The 18,147-nt window shown below is 39.1% G+C and overlaps 1 protein-coding gene across 1 annotated transcript; it reads left to right on the top strand.

Annotated features, from left to right (window-relative positions):
- The first annotated feature begins 4,108 nt into the window (after positions 1 to 4,108).
- Positions 4,109 to 5,767, top strand: LOC109212761 (beta-carotene hydroxylase 2, chloroplastic-like). The gene is made up of 7 exons (XM_019376434.1): positions 4,109 to 4,507; positions 4,602 to 4,661; positions 4,762 to 4,833; positions 4,987 to 5,121; positions 5,231 to 5,356; positions 5,516 to 5,571; positions 5,689 to 5,767. The coding sequence occupies exons 1-7, from the start codon at positions 4,109 to 4,111 to the stop codon at positions 5,765 to 5,767; spliced, it is 927 nt and encodes a 308-aa protein (XP_019231979.1).
- The last annotated feature ends 12,380 nt before the right edge of the window (positions 5,768 to 18,147 follow it).

Here is an 18,147-nt window from a genome sequence, read left to right on the forward strand (position 1 = left end):
TTAGGAAGAGCCATGTATATTTAGAGATATCATCTACTAGAGTAAAAAAAAATATATCCTACCATCATGTGTGGGAACCTTATAAGGACCCCCATACATCAGCATGCACAAGATCAAAAGGCTTAGTAGAACATGTAGTACTTATAAGGAAGGGTAGTCTTGCCTGTTTAGCAATAGGACATATAGAGCATATGTGATTATTTAGTTGAGAGTTACACAAGCTTTCAATATTCCTCAACACTCTTAAGGGAGCATGTCCTAGTCTTCTATGCCAAAGATACAAATCAACAATCTTAGATCTATTATTGGAACTAGCTTCACTTATTGAACCGGTATTTACAGATGATTGACTGATACTAACATCCTTATTTTCAGAGAGTTACTGTAAGTTTCCTCTGTTCCTCAGAATGTACAGGCCATTCTCTTCTCTACCAATCCGTATCACCTTCCCGCTTGAGAGTTCCTGAAACACACAGAAGTCAGGAAAGAATGCTGCACAGCATTGTAATTCCTTGGTGATCTTTGATACTGATAATAGATTGTATTTGAATTCTGGTATATATAACACTTCTCCAATTGTTTTGTCCTGAAATATATGAGATTCTCCTGTCTTAGTGATAATCACTTGCTCTCCAATAGGTAGATGTACCTTATTTTTACCCATTTGAGACAATTCTTTGAATTTGTGAAGCAAGCCTAACTGATGTACCATGTGATTTGTAGCCCCTATGTCTACTATCCAGTTATGGCTTCCTAGACTAGACATTAGAGCAGTAGGAATACCTGTTGTTCCCACTTTAGCTGCATTAGCCACAGGTTCTCCCTCTTTTCCTTTGCTTAGATTTGCAGAATCTGATCGTATTGTTCTGAAGTGAAGAGCTGAACTAGAGCTGGTGGTGCTGCATTAGAAGCAAGTGTTGTTTGTTGAGATGATCCTTGAGCTTCAAATCCCTGATTTCCTGCACCATACACATTGTTAGCATAAGTGTTTGGAGTGCCTCCCTTCCTCCTGTATTTGAAATCAGCTAGATATCCATGCAGCTTGTAGCAACTGTCCTTTGTGTGACCCTTAAACTTGCAGTAGTCACATTGAAGTGCAAACCTTCCACAACTGTAGCTTGTCTTAGCTTTGTAATTGATGTTACCACCGCCACAATTGTTGCCATTGTTATTTCCTCTATTGCTTAGTAGAGCAGTTGCATCATTGCCATCAACACTGATGCTAGCATTAATTCCACCACTTCCACTTCTCATTTGGCTTTCTACATTTACTATCATATCATATGCTTGGTTTATGTTTGGTAAAGGCCTTGTCATAAGAATTTGATCCCTGGAATTCTCATAGGAATCATTCAGTCCTGTTAAGAACTTATATAGCTTTTGCAATTGATAATGTTCAGCATGTTTGACAGATTCTGGACATCCACAGGAAGGAGGAGGAGCTAGTGTTTCATACTCATCCCACAGTTCCCTAAGTTTCGAAAAATACACAGACACAGAAGATATGTCTTGGGTTAGTGCAGCAATCTCTTTATGCAGATAATAAGCTCTAGAGGCATTCACTTTATTAAACCTCTTTTTGAGGTCTTCCCACACCTTATGAGCATCAGATGCATAAATCGTAATAATTAGACTAGGAGATACTGTGTTCATTATCCAGGCTAGAACAATAGCGTTGCACCTGTCCCAGAGTTCATGCAAAGTAGAATCATACATTTCTCTTCTACAGGTTCCTAAAACAAAACCTAGTTTGTTTTTACCATGCAGTACAATCTTTATTGACCAACTCCAAATTGAGTAATTTTCAGAACCTTGAAGTTGAATTGAGATAAGAACATATCCTAGAGTATCTGAAGGATGAATATACAGAGGATGATTGTGATGTACCAGATCTGGAGGAAATAGTGCTTGAGCCTGAGTTGCAGTCGCCATAGGAGGAGTTGAAGTCGAGGTTCCATCATCGATTGCCATTGTAGATAGTGTAGATCGTATCGCTCTTCTCTAAATGAGATGATTTAGATCGTAAATGACTCAATTTCAGCAGGAATTAACACTAATCAGACAAACTCTAACTTCAGGGAATTTGCTAGAAAAACTAGAAAAACTGAAAAGGAACAGAAGAAAGGAAGCTATCAACCAACTATCTTCCTCTCTTGAAGCTGCTGAGTTACTCGATCTAGCCTTGCAGCTCTGATACCATGTTGAGCTAGGTAGCCATGGCAGAAGAAGAAGAAAGTCGGCGAAGAAGAAATGAGAGCTTCATTCTCTGTATTGAAAACAACTGTTCTAACTGATTCTTAGGAGCTACTGTATAGATAACTAACTTCTATTTATACTGTTAACTAACTAACTAACCCTTTTTTATCTACTAACTTCATCTAATTACAAAGTATTAAATTAACTACTAAACTGTACAGCTGTTTCTTCTACACATTGTCCCAATCTATTTTTCAATTATAGAGCCTCTGAAAAATGGTGATTTGTAAAGTTTATCCTTGTAAAAGCGATTTCCTTTTTTTTAAATTAACATGTTATTTAATTTCCATGCTAAAACTATTTTTAAGTCTAACATCGATAACATGCAGCAAAGATAATATTTTTTCATTTTTAGTGTTGTTTTATTAAGTTGGTGTCTACTCCTACTTGTGCATACCTCAATTATTTGACAGATTTTTTGCTTCCTTCCATCAGTATAGAATGAATTGTTTCCTCAAAGTTCGAGGTATCATTATACCAAAATACATCAATTAATGAAGGATTTCGAAAAACTAATAGGCATAATGCATCAACACGCAATAAACATGATTTTATTATTCAGCAGACCCAAGTTATGTTTGTTTTGATTACTCTCCTGAATTTGGCAATTTAAAATCTTCGACCCTGAGACAAGAATTGTAATTTATTCAAATTTACATAGAGAAACAAAGAAGAAGTAGCGAGTTGAATGATGCAAGTGGCAAATACGTAGTATTCGTCAAAGTGAGGACCATAAACTGAAGCAGAAGTTTGTTAGGAGGACCCCCCAGTGCAAACCCCGCATAAGGGAAAATGGCCAATGGGAGCAACGCGTGCCAACACGTTTAATAGGGGTGTACATGAACCGGGTTGGTTCCGTTTTTATCAAATTCAAACTAAACCAACTATATCGATTTCGATTGGTTCGTTTTTGTTGGTTTTTTTTGGATATTTCGTGTTTTTTTGTTATATGAATATTATTTCAATCTTACTTCGTTAAAGTTATAGATAAAGTTTTGATAAGTGAATATATGTTTAGTAAAAATTTAAAATACTGACAAACATATAATTTATTAAAATATTTTTATGGAAGAATTTTTGCAGTAACACATGATACTTACTTTCTTAGTTATCTAACAATAATTTGCCGTGTTGATGTACGCTTTCAAGGTTAATCGAATTTAATAATTAAGCATAAAATCAATATAAAACCTAAATAAAGATATGTTCTATTTAATTTTAAAATTATTGAACTACCAATTCAAATTCGAAAAAGGTATAAGAATTTAACAGCTTTTTACATATGAATATGAAAGAACAAACAGATTGACGCATTTCAATAACACTTGATAAGAAAGTGATGATACAACTCATTATTTAACGTAAAAACATATGGATGTACTTCATAGTTCTATTAAATATTACATCTCATGAGAGAATCCCACATATTTCTAGATATTTTTTAAAGAAAATTCTATATAAAATCAAAAGAGTATATATAAAAATTATATTTATATATCGGGTTGGTTCGAATTTTTTTACTCAATGTCAAATCAAATCAAACCAAACCTAATCGAGTTTTTTAATCGATTTGATTTGACTTTTCGGCCGGGTGCAATTCTCCGATTCCGTTTGAACGCCCCAAACGTTCAGCAACGTTTACGTACCCTATAGCATTGTATTTATACACCTTTCCACAAGCGGTCTGCAAACTGAAACTCATGCTCTTCTTCACTTAACCTGCCCCCTTCCCCTTCCAAAAATTTCAGTGCTACAACAACTTGTCACCTTAAATTGTCCTCTCTACCTCTATAGATCCCCCAACTCTCGCTTTCTCTCTAAGCTTTTATACCGACTTTGACCTCCACCGCTGATGGCTGCCGGAGTAACTGCTAGCTCCCCAACCATTAGTTTCAAGCACAACCCAATTCTTGCCCCAAAACCAACCACAACAAGCCCACCAGTTTTGTTCTTCTCTCCATTAACTCGCAACTTTGGCGGAACTAATTATCTGCGGTGTCGAAGAAAGCCAAAGTTGACGGTTTGTTTTGTGCTGGAGAATGAGAATTTGAATGCCCAAAGTGAGATTATTGAAGCAAAGGAGATAGAAGTAAAAATTGAGGAGCAGAGATCAGCTGCGAGGCTGGCGGAAAAATTGGCTAGGAAAAGATCGGAGAGGTTTACTTATCTTGTGGCAGCTGTGATATCTAGTTTAGGGATTACTTCTATAGCAGTTTTGGTGGTTTATTACAGATTCTCTTGGCAAATGGAGGTACCAATTAATCACTCTCTTCTTCTTCTCCAGCTTAATCCTTTAGCTCTTTGTTGGTTGCATTAACCTTTTTCTCAAAATTTTATGATAATAGGGTGGAGAAGTGTCTTTCTCTGAAATGTTTGGTACTTTCGCTCTTTCGTTTGGCGCTGCTGTAAGTTCCACTTTCTCATAATCTATACCTCATAATCAGCGGCAAAATTAACATAGAGAGAGTTGCTGATTGCTGAAATTGAATATTGTGGTAAATTCAGGTAGGAATGGAGTTTTGGGCGATATGGGCACATAAAGCGTTGTGGCATGATTCTTTATGGCACATGCACGAGGTTTGCAAATTTTCACTAAATTATTAGACACTAATTATTTTGATTATTGTTCTTGATTTGTTTGCTAGGAAAATCAAGATTCTTGTCATTTTTTCCCCGGCAACCAAATATTGGCTACGTGATGTTTTAAATAATACAGTATTTAATTTGCAGTCACACCATAAACCAAGAGGAGGAGCATTCGAGCTGAACGATGTTTTTGCCATAACAAACGCTATTCCAGCCATTGCTCTTCTTGCCTACGGCTTCTTCAATAAAGGCCTCATACCTGGACTCTGTTTCGGCGCGGTATGTTCTCACTAATTAATTCTTGATTAAGAGAGACTAATTAGGTGTAAAGTAGTCAAAAAAATTTAGTGAAATGTTAAAAAAAAGAAAAGTGCTCTTATAAATGCAGGGACTGGGGATCACAGTATTCGGGATGGCTTACATGTTCGTTCACGATGGATTAGTTCACAAGAGATTCCCCGTGGGGCCCATCGCTAATGTACCTTATTTTCGGAGGATAGCTGCAGCTCATCAGGTAAAAGTTCTTTAATTCTTAATCTTAAATTAATCACGTTTAGCGCCGTCGTTTCATTAGATTAATATTAAATTAACTGGTCAGTTGTTTTTTTTAGAGTATATCTTAACGGATTCTAACGACTGATATCTTCTTTGATTTTGATGTCTGGGATTTCAGCTTCATCACTCGGAGAAATTTGATGGTGTCCCATATGGCTTGTTCCTAGGACCTAAGGTGCCTACTCTCTTTTCGTCTCTTTTAACTTCCCTTCAAAAGAATATTAGTCTATAGTGTTAATAAATATTTCTTATTCTTCTTTTTTATTCGTTTAGACATTTATAACATAATTCGGAATTGGAAGAAGTAGAAGGAGTTGAAGAGTTGGAAAAGGAAGTCAACCGAAGGATTAAAAATTCCAAGGGATTATGATCAATAAATACTCCAAGTAGTGTGGCTCTATTAATGAAATGGACCTGTATTTAGCCTCTCAATAATGTAAAAAGATAGAGATATAATACAACAAGCTTGATATGAAACTTCCTTGTCTTTATTTCATGTATTCCTTCTTTCCCAAAGGACGAGCAAAAATAGAAAGTCCATTGCACTTTTGTGGCAAACCAAAAGAATGATGTAATTCAAAATATTATAAAATTGATTACACCAATGAAAATAACAAAGTCCCAAACTTATACAACGAAGCCACGTGTATCGAAGAATAGTTGGTTGAACACTCTTCATTAGATAATTATACCATGTATATTGTTTACCCGTAAAATGGTACAGTTGAATTTATACATAGTTTATAGACAAGTGAATTGATTTGATCCTAAAATAATAGACGAATTAGACAAAAATGGAAGACTAGCCTTGAAGTTGAAATGAAACGGCAGATATCTTAAACCCGGGCGCAGAGCTACCAGGGTAGTAAGAACAATATAAATAAACAAGAAAGTAAAATGTTATTGAGCTTTTGATAGAATATAGAGTATGCTAGTCAGAAAATTTGTGTCTTTTACAATGATAATAGAGCTCACTATTTATAGATGCACCTAGGGAACAAGGTCCTATGATCAACCCCCTCTTTAATGACAATTATGAGGGCCATTGAAGAATATATAACGGCAGGAAGTGAATGTCATATTCTTTGTAACAGGCTGCGTACTTAATGTTGTAGAATATTCTTCATTAAATGCTACCGGGTGATAGGCATATATTTCACCTTTATGAGTATCATTCTCTCCAGTAACAAACAAGACCGTCGCCTTCGGATCTGGCTGCCTTCTGCCTTCGGCTCCATGTGTCACTTTCTCATGCGATCATTTAATATAAACATATTTTACCCTATATAGATAGCCCCCATGCTTTTCAGTGGCATAACTTTGTGTCACCGGAAAGTTGGTAGAAATACCTTTTTTTGGCGAGAAATTCTCTGATCCCCTCTAAAATGTTTCTGACGGTTGATTAGACGCACGTCTCTCCCCATTTAATGCCCTGAACATGCGTGATCCCACGATTTAGCATCACTTTTGCCGGCTATTGAGGTAATTATGGCCACGATTTTAGCCGCCTATACCTTTACTTATACACATCAAACTTCTTCATTTATGGTAATGACCCGACCGGTCGTTCTGAGCATTTGCATTCCTTTCAGCTGTTTGAAGTCTTGAGTAGATTCATATGACGTATTATGACTTTGTTTTAATCGGTTGTTTTGGTTTTCAGATGATTCAGGATCGATTCGGAAGAGGGATTCTCATGTTAGAAACTTTGAATTGGAAGAGTTGACCAAGTTTGTCTTTTGCGTATTTGACCCCTGATCGGAGTTTTGATGGCTCCGTTTGATCCGGGTGGTGATTTTGAACTTTGGCGCATACCCAGATTTGCCTTTGGATATTTCTCGAAGGTTTCGACACTAATTGGCGAAAGTTGAAAAATTGAAAGTTTGGAATGTTCATTAGTATGTTCGAGAGTTTACTTCGATGATATCGGGTTCGGATTGTGGTTTCGAAAAATAGAATAGCTTCGTTATGTCATTTGGAACTTGTGTGCAAAATTTGAGTTCATTCTGGGATGATTTGATATGTTTCGGCACGAGTTTTGGAAGTTAAAAGTTCATTAAGTTCGATTCGAGGTGTGATTTGTGATTTTGATGTTGTTATTTGTGTTTTGAGGCCCTGAGTAGGTTTGTGTTATGTTATGGGACTCGTTGGTATGTTCGGACGGGGTCCCGAGGGGCTCGGGTGAGTTTCAGATGTAGTTGGGATCATTTTGCCTCATGTTAGATTGCTGAAGAAATCTTGGTGCTGGTGTTTCCATATCCGCGGAGGATTGGATGCAGATATGGACGTTTCATCGCAAAAGCGGAAGTGGTAGGCTGGGCGGGAAAGTCGCAGGTGCGGGTGCATGGTCGCATTTGCGCGACTGCAGGTGCGGTTCTATATGCGTAGAAGCGCGACTACAGAAGCAAAGAGATGATCGTAGAAGCGGAGGCTACTGAGTTTGGGCATGTTCGTAGAAGCAGAGGCTGCTGAGTTTGGGCATGTGATGTCGCCCAAACTCACACAACAATTATAGGTAGTGAGGCGGTCGAAGCAATAATAAAACCTAACGCGAGTTGGAGTCGAATCCTCAGGGAGTTAGAAATAGGATTAGGTATACACCTAGTGTAATTGTATAATGTGCCTCAATTTGCACTTCCACATTCTTGTTTGTTGTTTCTATTTCTACTTTAAGCTTTTGATTGCAAATAATAAACTAGAAGACAACATTTTTGATTTTGGATGTTTTTCAAATGATAAAGGATCTAGGGTCGTGACTTCCACCTAGGTGGCTACCTAACGGGTTGTAAACTCTAGGGCAAGTTTGATTAGTCGGGGTCGTAATATAGCAATCACACGCAATTACCCACTCTATACCTCTCAGTAGTTTGAGTGATTTTTTTGGCTTTCTCAAGTCCAAATGGGTATTGCACAAATCAAGTGATATATGCTCAAGTCGGGTCTTACTATCTCTAGATTTGACCCTTTAACTGAGGCTATCAATTTCTTGAGCTCACCCCAATTTTTTGTTAGCCAAGTTTTCCTTGACTTAGTCTCTCTTTCTAAGTAGAGACTAAGTCAAATAGGCATGCATCAATGTTGCAACCATTAATTCTTGAACACAAGCATGAACAAGGCTAAATATCACTAACCCAATCACAAACAAGCCCTAAATCAAACACCCATTAAGTAACCACACTAGGGTTAAGCCACAACTCTAGCTAGAGATTAGCTACTCATGGAAAATAAAGAAATACAAGAAAAAATTAAGATAGAATACATAATAATTGATTAGAGAAAGAAAATCTAATGTTAAGAAGTTAATCTAGTACAAAGTTACTCAAAATAGTAAAGAAAACGGCTCAGGTGCTCTTCCCAAAACTGAACTTAACCTAAATATGACAAAAAGTACTATTTATACTAAGCTGAAAATATCTGACAAAAAATGCCCCTGCGAAGGTTATGCGGCCGCATAATTCTAGTGCGGTCCGCATTCCTCCAACTTGGGCTTGGTTCTTCGGGGCTTCTGCTGTCTGTATAGAAATGAGTGCAACCGCACTTCTAATTGTGCGGCCGCACAAAAATGATGCGGCCCGCGCTCATTGACTTTGGACTTTAACCCAGCTCTCTGATTCTTCACTTCTGCAGACCGCATAATAATGAGTGCGGCCGCACAATTTAGGTGCGGTCCGCATGCCTTTAGCTGGCCCAAAGACTACTCTCTGAATCTCCTCTCTGAGGCCGCACTAGAATTGTGCGGTCCGCACTGCTGGCCTTTTTGCCCTGTTTTGGTTCTTGTTCACTTTTGACTCCTTTATGAGTTGAGTTTGACTTCTTTGGCTCGTTTCAAAATATTCCTGCAAACAAGTACATTTCATTAGTTTTCGGGAATACCTTTAAGCATTTTTGAGCTAAAACGCAAGTAAAAGAGAGCAAATAAGCGGTCAAAATCCCTACTTATCAGCATGTTCGCAGAAGCGAAGGCTGGGACACACGTGCGAGTTCGCAGAAGCAGGAATTTGTTTGCAAATGCGAAAATAGCTGGGCAGAAGTTATAATTCGAGGGTTAGAGTCATTTTTATCATATTTTGAGTTGGGGAGCTCGTATTTGGGCAATTTTGGAGGCGATTTTCACCACAAGGATTGGGGTAAGTGTTCTCTACTTGGTTTTGATTATATTTCATGAATCTATCTTTATTTTTAGTAATTGGATTATGAGTTTCTAAGATAAATTGGGGGATTTTGTCTAAAATTTCATAAAATGGATTTTCAAGTTTTGAACATCGATTCGGAGTCGTATTTGAGTGAAACTAGTATGGTTGGACTCGTAATTGAATGGGTTGTCAGATTTTGTGAGTTTTGTTGGGTTTTGAGGTGCTGGCCCGGGTTTGACTTTTTGGTTGAATTTGAGTAAATGTGTAATTATTCGATCTTTATCGATTGAGTTTGCTTCCTATGGCATTATTTGATGATTTTGAGTTGTTTTTGGCTAGTTTCGAGCCGTTCGGAGGATGACGCTTCTAGTGTATCGATTTGTCTTCTTTGAGGTAAGTGTATTGCTTAACTTTATTGAGGGAATTTTTCCTACTAATTTCCATTGTTTCCTACAGGCGGGGGCGATGCATATATGAGGTGACGAGTGTATATGCATGTGCCAGGGTTAATCATGTTCAGGGGTAAATTATATGATTAATTGTGCCTTATAGAATTACATGACCTTTTTGTTTCATGTCTTACTTGACTTCCAGATTACCAAGAATATGAAATTTGATGTTAGAAACCGAGATTTGACTTATTATAATTTGATTAAAATTTGACGAATATTTGTGAAACCATTGGTGTCTTAAATTCGATCATCACTATGTTTAATCATAAATACATCGCTACGGCCGTTATTCTTGAGATATTGGATTCTATACTTGAGTTAAAGATCATTTTTGAGACTTGTCAAAATACTTGAACAATAAAGTACTTGAGGTTTATTGAATTGTTATTGGCTTGAAAGCTGTGACTGATGTTCATTTGGAATATTCGCTTAAACACTCTTCTTGATGTTATTCATGCTTCCTACCTTGCTTGTCATTGCTTGGTGAGGAAGAGTGTAAAAAACGAAGGGTGATGCCGTGCCATTGCATATACATTATCATGTGAGGAAGAGTGTAAATCATGAAGGGTGATGCCGTGCCATTGCATATACATTATCATGTGAGGAAGAGTGTAAAGCACGAAGGGTGATGCCATGCTATTTTATTTATATTATCATGTGAGGATGAAAGTAAAAGCACGAAGGGTGATGCCGTGCCATTTCACTTACATTATCATGATCTCATTTACATTAGCATGTGATGATGAGGATAAAAGCACGAAGGGTGATTCCATGCTGTTTCATTTATATTATCGTGTTCTAATTTAAATTATCATGTGAGGAAGAGAGTAAAAGAATGAAGGGTGATATCGTGTCATTTCATTTATATTATCATGAGTTCATGGCACGAAGGGTGCTTCCGTGCAGGCGAGAACGAGGGACATGCATTATGTTGTGATATCTTTTCCTTGTGTATACTTGCATGCCTTTACCTTGAGTTGTTACTGTTGTACCTATGTTTCCTATGTGACTTGTCGTTGTTGTTCCGTCTTTATTCTCTATCACAATTGTTCTTGTGTTGCCCATGCCTTCTATTTGTTCAACTTGCAACTATCATGTTTTGCCTCTTGTTGTTATATCTACATCCATGTCATTCCTCATTTGTTTCACTTTCGTACAAGCTTTCTATAATCTTAGTTATTCATGCCTTCTAGTTGTTAGCTCATAAAGATCACGCTTTCCCTCTTGTTTGTTATATCTACACCTAGGCCTTCTACCATGCTAGTTAGTGAAATTTATATTCTTCTTTCCTAATTGCTATCATAATTTTTATGCCTTCTACTTAGTCTGTTATTGATCGGGTCCCTGCACTACTATTGAATAGTGAGGGTGGTCGATGCAGTTTTACCCAACTAGGTCGGGATCGAATCCACATGGAGTAAATTTGTTTAGAGTTAGGTTTATATCTAAGTCTAGATGCGGGTTTTGCTCTTAATTACACTTCCACAAATGTTTGGTTTGATTCTACTTCTAATTCTATTCTATTGTATGCAATATTTGAAACTAAGTATAGTGTTTTTATTGTTGATTTTCAAGGGTTTAAAGACTAGGGTGGTGACTTCTACCTAGGTGGGTATCTAACGGGTAGCAAGAATCTATGGCAAGCTCGTGATTAGTTGGGTCGTAATATAGCTATCACACCCGGGTACTCAATCTATACCTCTCTGTACTTTGAGTGATTTTGCTTAATTTGGCTTTCTCAAGTCCAAATGGGTATTCATGCAATTCAAGTGATATTAGCTCAAGTCGGGTATTACTATCTCTAGGTTTAACCCTTTAATTGGGGCTATCAATTTCTTGAGTTCACCCCAATTTAGCCTAGTTTTCCTAGACTTAGTCCCTCTTTCTCAAGTAGAGACTAAGTCATAAAGGCATCAATCAGTGTTTGCAACCACTAATTCTATAGTTCTAGCAAGAACTAGGCTAAATATCACTAATCCATACACATTCAAGCCCTAAAATTCAATATCCATCAAATACCCACACTAGGGTTGGGTCACAACCCTAGCTATGGGTTTAGCTACTCATGGAAATAACAGAAATTAAAGATAAAAAGAAGATAAAATTCATAATACTAGATTAAAAGATGAAAATCTAATGTTAAAAGATGAATCTAGTACAAAATTTCCAAAAGCAGTAAAGTCAGCCGTCTCAGGTGATCCTCTAATACATAGCATAACCTAAAAATGACAAAAAGTTCTATTTATACTAGGCGAAATTTCCTTACAGAAATACCCCTGCGGAGGTTGTGCGGCTGCGTAATTCTGACGCGGCCGCATTCTTGCTTTCGCAGCCGCGTAATTCTGATCGTGGTCCGCATTCTTTAAATCTGGATCTGGATTGAACTGAGTCTGACAGACCGCACAATTTAAATCGCGGCCGCGTAGGGGACTTCTGCGGCCACACAATTCTGACGCGGACCGCACTTCTTTCTTTTGCTCAAGTTGTGAGCTTTCTGAACTTCATGCACCGCGGTCCGCAAAATTTCCATCGAGGCCGCGGTGAGACTTTCGTGGCTACACATTTCTGGTGCGGCCTCGCTTATCATTTGGCCTGAAAATGCAACTCTCTGAGTCTCCCTTTCGCGGACCGCGTATTTCTGATCGCGACCGCATTGTGGCTTCCGCAGCCACCCAATATTTGTGCGGTCCGCATTTCAGATCTCTTGACCCAGTCTTGGTTTTTGATTATGACTCCTTTGGCTCATTTTGGAATTTTCCTGCAAGCAAGCACATTACATTAGTTTTTGGGAATACCTTTACGCGTTTTTGGCCTAAAACACAAGTAAAAGAGAGCAAATAGTAGGTGAAAATCCCTATTTATCAACTCCCCCAAACTTAAGAGTTTGCTTGTCCTCAAGAAAATAAGGTAATTCCCACCTCCACTGAAACAGAAGCATATTTCAGCTGCCCTAATGTGAATCAATCATGCATCAATTGGGACTAACAATTACCCTCAACACAAATGAATTATCAACAACACCATGCTTTGACTTTTTGAGTACCATAGCTCTAATATGACACTAGAGCATCAAGAGTTGACTTAACTCACCAAGGAAGCTCGCTCTATTATGTAGGTCATTGTGGAACCCAAACTCCTCCTCCTCTACTCTCCATAAGCAAATCTCACTTTAGAATGTAACACTCAAAACAAGGATTGTGAAGAAGTGTGCTCATCTCTCTCAAAAGAATGTCACAAGTCCGGCTCTAAGTACCATAAGCTTGCCCCTTATGTGAATCACCACTAATGTAAGCTCACTCAACTCGAACTCATATAGGGTTTTTGCAGGGATGTAATGAAGGCTTTTGGATCAAGGTAGGACTTATCGGCATATGATGGTTTCATCTTTCCTTAAGCACCCCATTCTCTCATTTCGGCTCATACTTTCTTGACTCTTTGAGTCATTTCCTTCTTCCTTAGAGGGACTAGAGAGACACACTGTCACTCTTTCTTGTTCATGAAAATCATTTTTCTCCTTTTCTAATCATTCCATGCCTTTCATCTTTGCTTTCTTTGAATCCCTTCAATTTTTACTTTCTTTTTGACATATTTCTTTTTGGCCTTTCTTTCTTTTCTTTGCCTTCCATTTTCTTCATTTCTTTTTGTTCTTTGTACTTTTTATCACTTTCACATTCCTCGTCTCTCCCCCAAACTGATTCTTTTGCCAATTATTTATCAAGAATGCCAAGGAAAGATCGGGTGCCAAGAGAGGATCATTATAGAACGGATAAAGGCTTGTAACGTGGTTATTGAAAGAAAAAGGGCTTCGGCTCAAAGTGGTTGACTAGGGATATCATATTGGTAGGCTACAGAAGCTTTCAAGTTTCATATTGGATCAAGGAGAGCCTACAATCATTTCTCAAGTCGAGCTACACTTAGAATTTCGCCGACAAACATTCAGGGCAAGTTCTAGACTTATTGGCATGGAACTAGGACTTGAAATTCAATACTTCACCTCTTAAGCTGCTGGATTGTTAAAGAGAACAGATTCGAGGGCCCACAAAAACCCTAGTTAAGATTGAACATCACAAATAGCTCGAAGAAATCACTCGATGATTGTTTTAGTCAACACAACAGTCTAAAGGTCACAACTAGAGCTATTCTTTGCCAATCAACCTGTTTCTAACCATAAGGTCGAAGGTAAAGGTGTTAGTACCAAGTGAAGCCTGCTTGAGATACTTTTATTCATTACTACTATTTACACCAAAACATAAAGAAAACAGACTCAATCTCTTAAGAAGGTTGTCATGCCATCCATCGTTAGGAAGAGCCACCCGGTTCACACAACATCCACCTTTGGCAAGAACCGTTGCATTAAGAAAACCAAAGGCTTATTGTCAATATAAAACTTAAAAAAAAAGCTAACAAATAAAAAAGAAGCTACTAAAGGAAATAAGAAGCTATGCTACTAAGGGAAAATAATGAAAGGAGTTATGAAGTAAACTACGTAAATTAATGAATATATACAAACTTGAGGTAAAGCGAATATATATATATAAATGGAAAGGAATATATACATCAAATGGTAAAAATATATACATACCAAATGTCAAAATAACGAATATATACATACCAAAAGTAAAAATAACGAATATTTACATTCCAAAAGTGAAAATAAAGATAAGTAAAGATAAAGAAAAATAGTGTACTGGTTATTACATAACAAATGTCATAAATCAAATGGACCACCCCAAGTGAAAGATAGCATTGTCCTCAATGCTAATAACAAATAAGAACAGGGAAACGGGGTTGAGAGTAAAGAAAACTCCCTATGCGGTCTCTGTCTGCATTGGGTCCTCAACCTTAACAGGGTCCTCAGCATCCTTTAACTGTATCTCCACATCCTCCGACTGGGGGACTACGGGGTTGCTGAGCATCTGAATCAGCTCCTCAGTAGTGTGTGATGTTGCAGCTGGATGCTCAGACTAGTCGGCTGCTGCCCCTGGTACCTTGGGCTCTGCTGCATGTGCTGCTGGGATTGTCTCCTCCATGAGAAGGTCCATTGGCAAATCTCCTTAATGTGTAATCTTCTCAACCTCCTTAGCCAACTTCTCGACCGACTCCTTGTGAGTCTTTCTCAGCTTCTTCACCTGCTTCCCCAAATACTTGATTACCTTCCCATGTGCATCAAGAGTCTCCCTGATCTTCATCTGGTCGTCCAGAATCTTCTTCTGTTTGTCCAGAATCTTCTTCAATGAGTCCTCCACTGATGGAGGTACCTGAAGCTCTGCTGGGACTGAAGATTGTGCTGCCACTGCACTGGATATGGCAGACAACTTTGTGGTAGCTGCTTGCTTCTAGTTATTGAGACTGGCTAGTGTCTGGGAAACCCTCAATGCAGTCTGAGGGTAGGTAGAAGATGAAGGCACTGACAGTGGCACTGAAGATGGAGGAGGCATGGCTGCTGCTCCGGTAGAAGTACCGGTTGTTGTGGAGGGCTCGGCAACTGATCCAGTGCCCACTACCCCCTTGCTCTTCAGACTTTCCAGTGGAGGTAGTGGCTTTAAACTTGAATTTAGGGTTGTCCGGTCCCTGGAGATGATACCATGAGAAAGGCTTTTTAGCCTTCACCTCCACATCAAAATGTCTTAGCTCAACCCCTTGCTCCTTGAAGTACTCAGTGAGGAAGTTGGGGTAGGATAAGATCTTTCTTCTTTCTGGACTGCGTTGGAGATGTTGTAGGACATTAAGCTCCCTACATTAATTTGATATCCTGCCATGATGGAAGCTACCAACACTGCTCGGGAAAGTGGAAGGCCATTTTCATGCTGGCAAGGGTCAAGACGGCTGCACACGAAGGTTTGCCACCCTTTTGCTTCAAAGTTGAGGGTGTTTCTAACGATTGTCACTCCTGCTGTGAGCCATACATGTGTCATCCCCGGAATAGCAAGAAACTCATCTAGCCATGGGCGAACTGCCTCACCCAAGGCTAGCTTCTCTAGGTATTGCACCGCCTCAACCTCCTCGAACCCAACATATTTGTTCAGTGCTTGGCCATCAAAACGGATTTTCAAGTTTCAGACCTTCGTAACTTTTGTATCCTTTTTGATGTGGGCAACATTGGCGTAAAACTCCTTGACGAGGTATTCATTGGCATGAAGTGGACGGCCGGAGAACCATTTCCATCCTTTTCTCTTCGAGAATTTCTTTAGAACATTTGGATTGTATTGGCTTGGGTTTTTGGTTATGAATTATCGCTCAAGAGTTAGCGACCTTTGGGTCCACCATTCTCGAAATTTTGCATAATCTTTTTTACTGACAAACCTATCAGCCCACACCTCCGGGTTCCTAAATCTAGCCAGGCCTCCCATAACTGTATCACCCCCTCTCCCGTCATCCGGGACTTCATCATCGTCACCTACATTGATTTGTACTAAGGGAGCATGTGCAGAACAGGGTTCAGAATCTTCACTACCCTCTTCCGAACCCCCAGATGAACCCTCAGAGGAGGAGGACTCATCAACCAAATGCAATCTCCCCTGGATTTGTTGGGACTGGACTTCCGGTTGTGCTTGCCTGGAGTTTCCTTCAGAAGCCTCTTCCGGATGGGACATACTCACTAGTCTCAGAAGTGTCCGGGGCTCCATTGGCGGTTGCTTTCTTGTCGATTACTATTTGGACTGACAGAGGTATGTTGGGTTTTCCTCGACCCCGGCCACAGGAGGGTTCTGCCCTCCCTTTGGAAGTATCACCTCGACCTCAGGAATGCACCATTGTCTACAACACACAAGTAGTGAAAGTTAGTTAGAATTGGGGTTCAACATGTGTTAAAGCATTACAGATGAAATAAAAGACAGTGCTTCTCAGGATAGGGCAACATGGACCGCACAAAAGTGAGTGCGGCTGCGGACTGCCCATCGCGGACCGTATAAAAGTGAACGCGGCTGCGAAAGATGCGTCGCGGATCGCAGTATTCGGGTGCGGCCGCGGAAACAAATCAATGTGTCTCTGAAGTTCACATATGCGGGCCGCATAAAATTGAGTGCGGCCGTGAAAGATTAATCGCGGAGTGCACAAATGTGACCGCGGCCATGAAATCTAGCAAATGTAAATGCCTCTAAACTAGGGTATCGTAGCCACACAATTTTTGTACGCGGCCGCATGCAATATCGTGGACTGCACAAAAATGTGCGCGACCACGATGTTCAAATCACATCGGCACTTGATGAACACCTGATACTAGGGTTTGCACTAATTATACAAAATTTATGGAAATTAACCATACGAAGCTACTAACCCTAGCCCACATTATGCATTTTAACACTACCCATATGATTCTAAGCAAGATTTAAGCATCAATTCGACATTTTGGATTGAATTTAAGCCTAAATAAAAAGAAAACTAAAACAAAGAGAAAAGAAAAAAAGAAGAAGAAGAAATTAAATCATTGAAATGAACATACCAGTTGTGAAAAGTAGTAGGAAATAAACACTTGATGAAAATGGGATGAGATTGAAAGCAAGAACAAGTGCATAGTGCTTTTAGGCGTGTGTGAGAGGTCAGGATTTGTAAAGTGTTAATAGTTCCAAGAAGTCATATTTATACTCTGAACCCAGTGACTCCACTGACTTACCTGAGTGTGGCCGCGAAATTTGTCGCGGTCCGTACTCTTTACCTGTTTGTAGCTCAGTTGGACGCGGTCCGCAAAAAATTGGCAGCGGCTGCACAAATTGTGCAGAATGCGGAATTATGAACGCGGCTGCGAAGTCTTAAGGAGTTTCAACAAGCCAAATTTAGAGAGTTGGCAATTTCCATCATTCAGTTGCGCGATCGCGCACAGATTTTTGCGGCTGCGAAGTGAGTGCGTGATGCGCATAATTTTGGGCGCGATCCGCGAAATTTTACAACTTAGCCTGCATTTTCATTGTCAATTTCTTGCACTACACAACCAATTCATACACACACTTCACAACCAGTTAGTCCAAAACAATGCCTAATCTAAGAAGAAAACCAAAAGAAAGAAAAACATATGGGTTGCCTCCCAAAAAGCGCCTGATTTAACGTCGCGGTACGACGCATGTTACCATCATTCACTTGAAATGGATCAATGCCACAACGTGGCCATCATCAACCTTACAGAGGTAGTGCTTCACCCGGTGCCCATTGACTATAATGATCTCACCATT

The sequence above is a fragment of the Nicotiana attenuata genome, unplaced genomic scaffold (genome assembly GCF_001879085.1).
Source record: "Nicotiana attenuata strain UT unplaced genomic scaffold, NIATTr2, whole genome shotgun sequence".
In the NCBI taxonomy this organism is placed as follows: Eukaryota; Viridiplantae; Streptophyta; class Magnoliopsida; order Solanales; family Solanaceae; genus Nicotiana; species Nicotiana attenuata.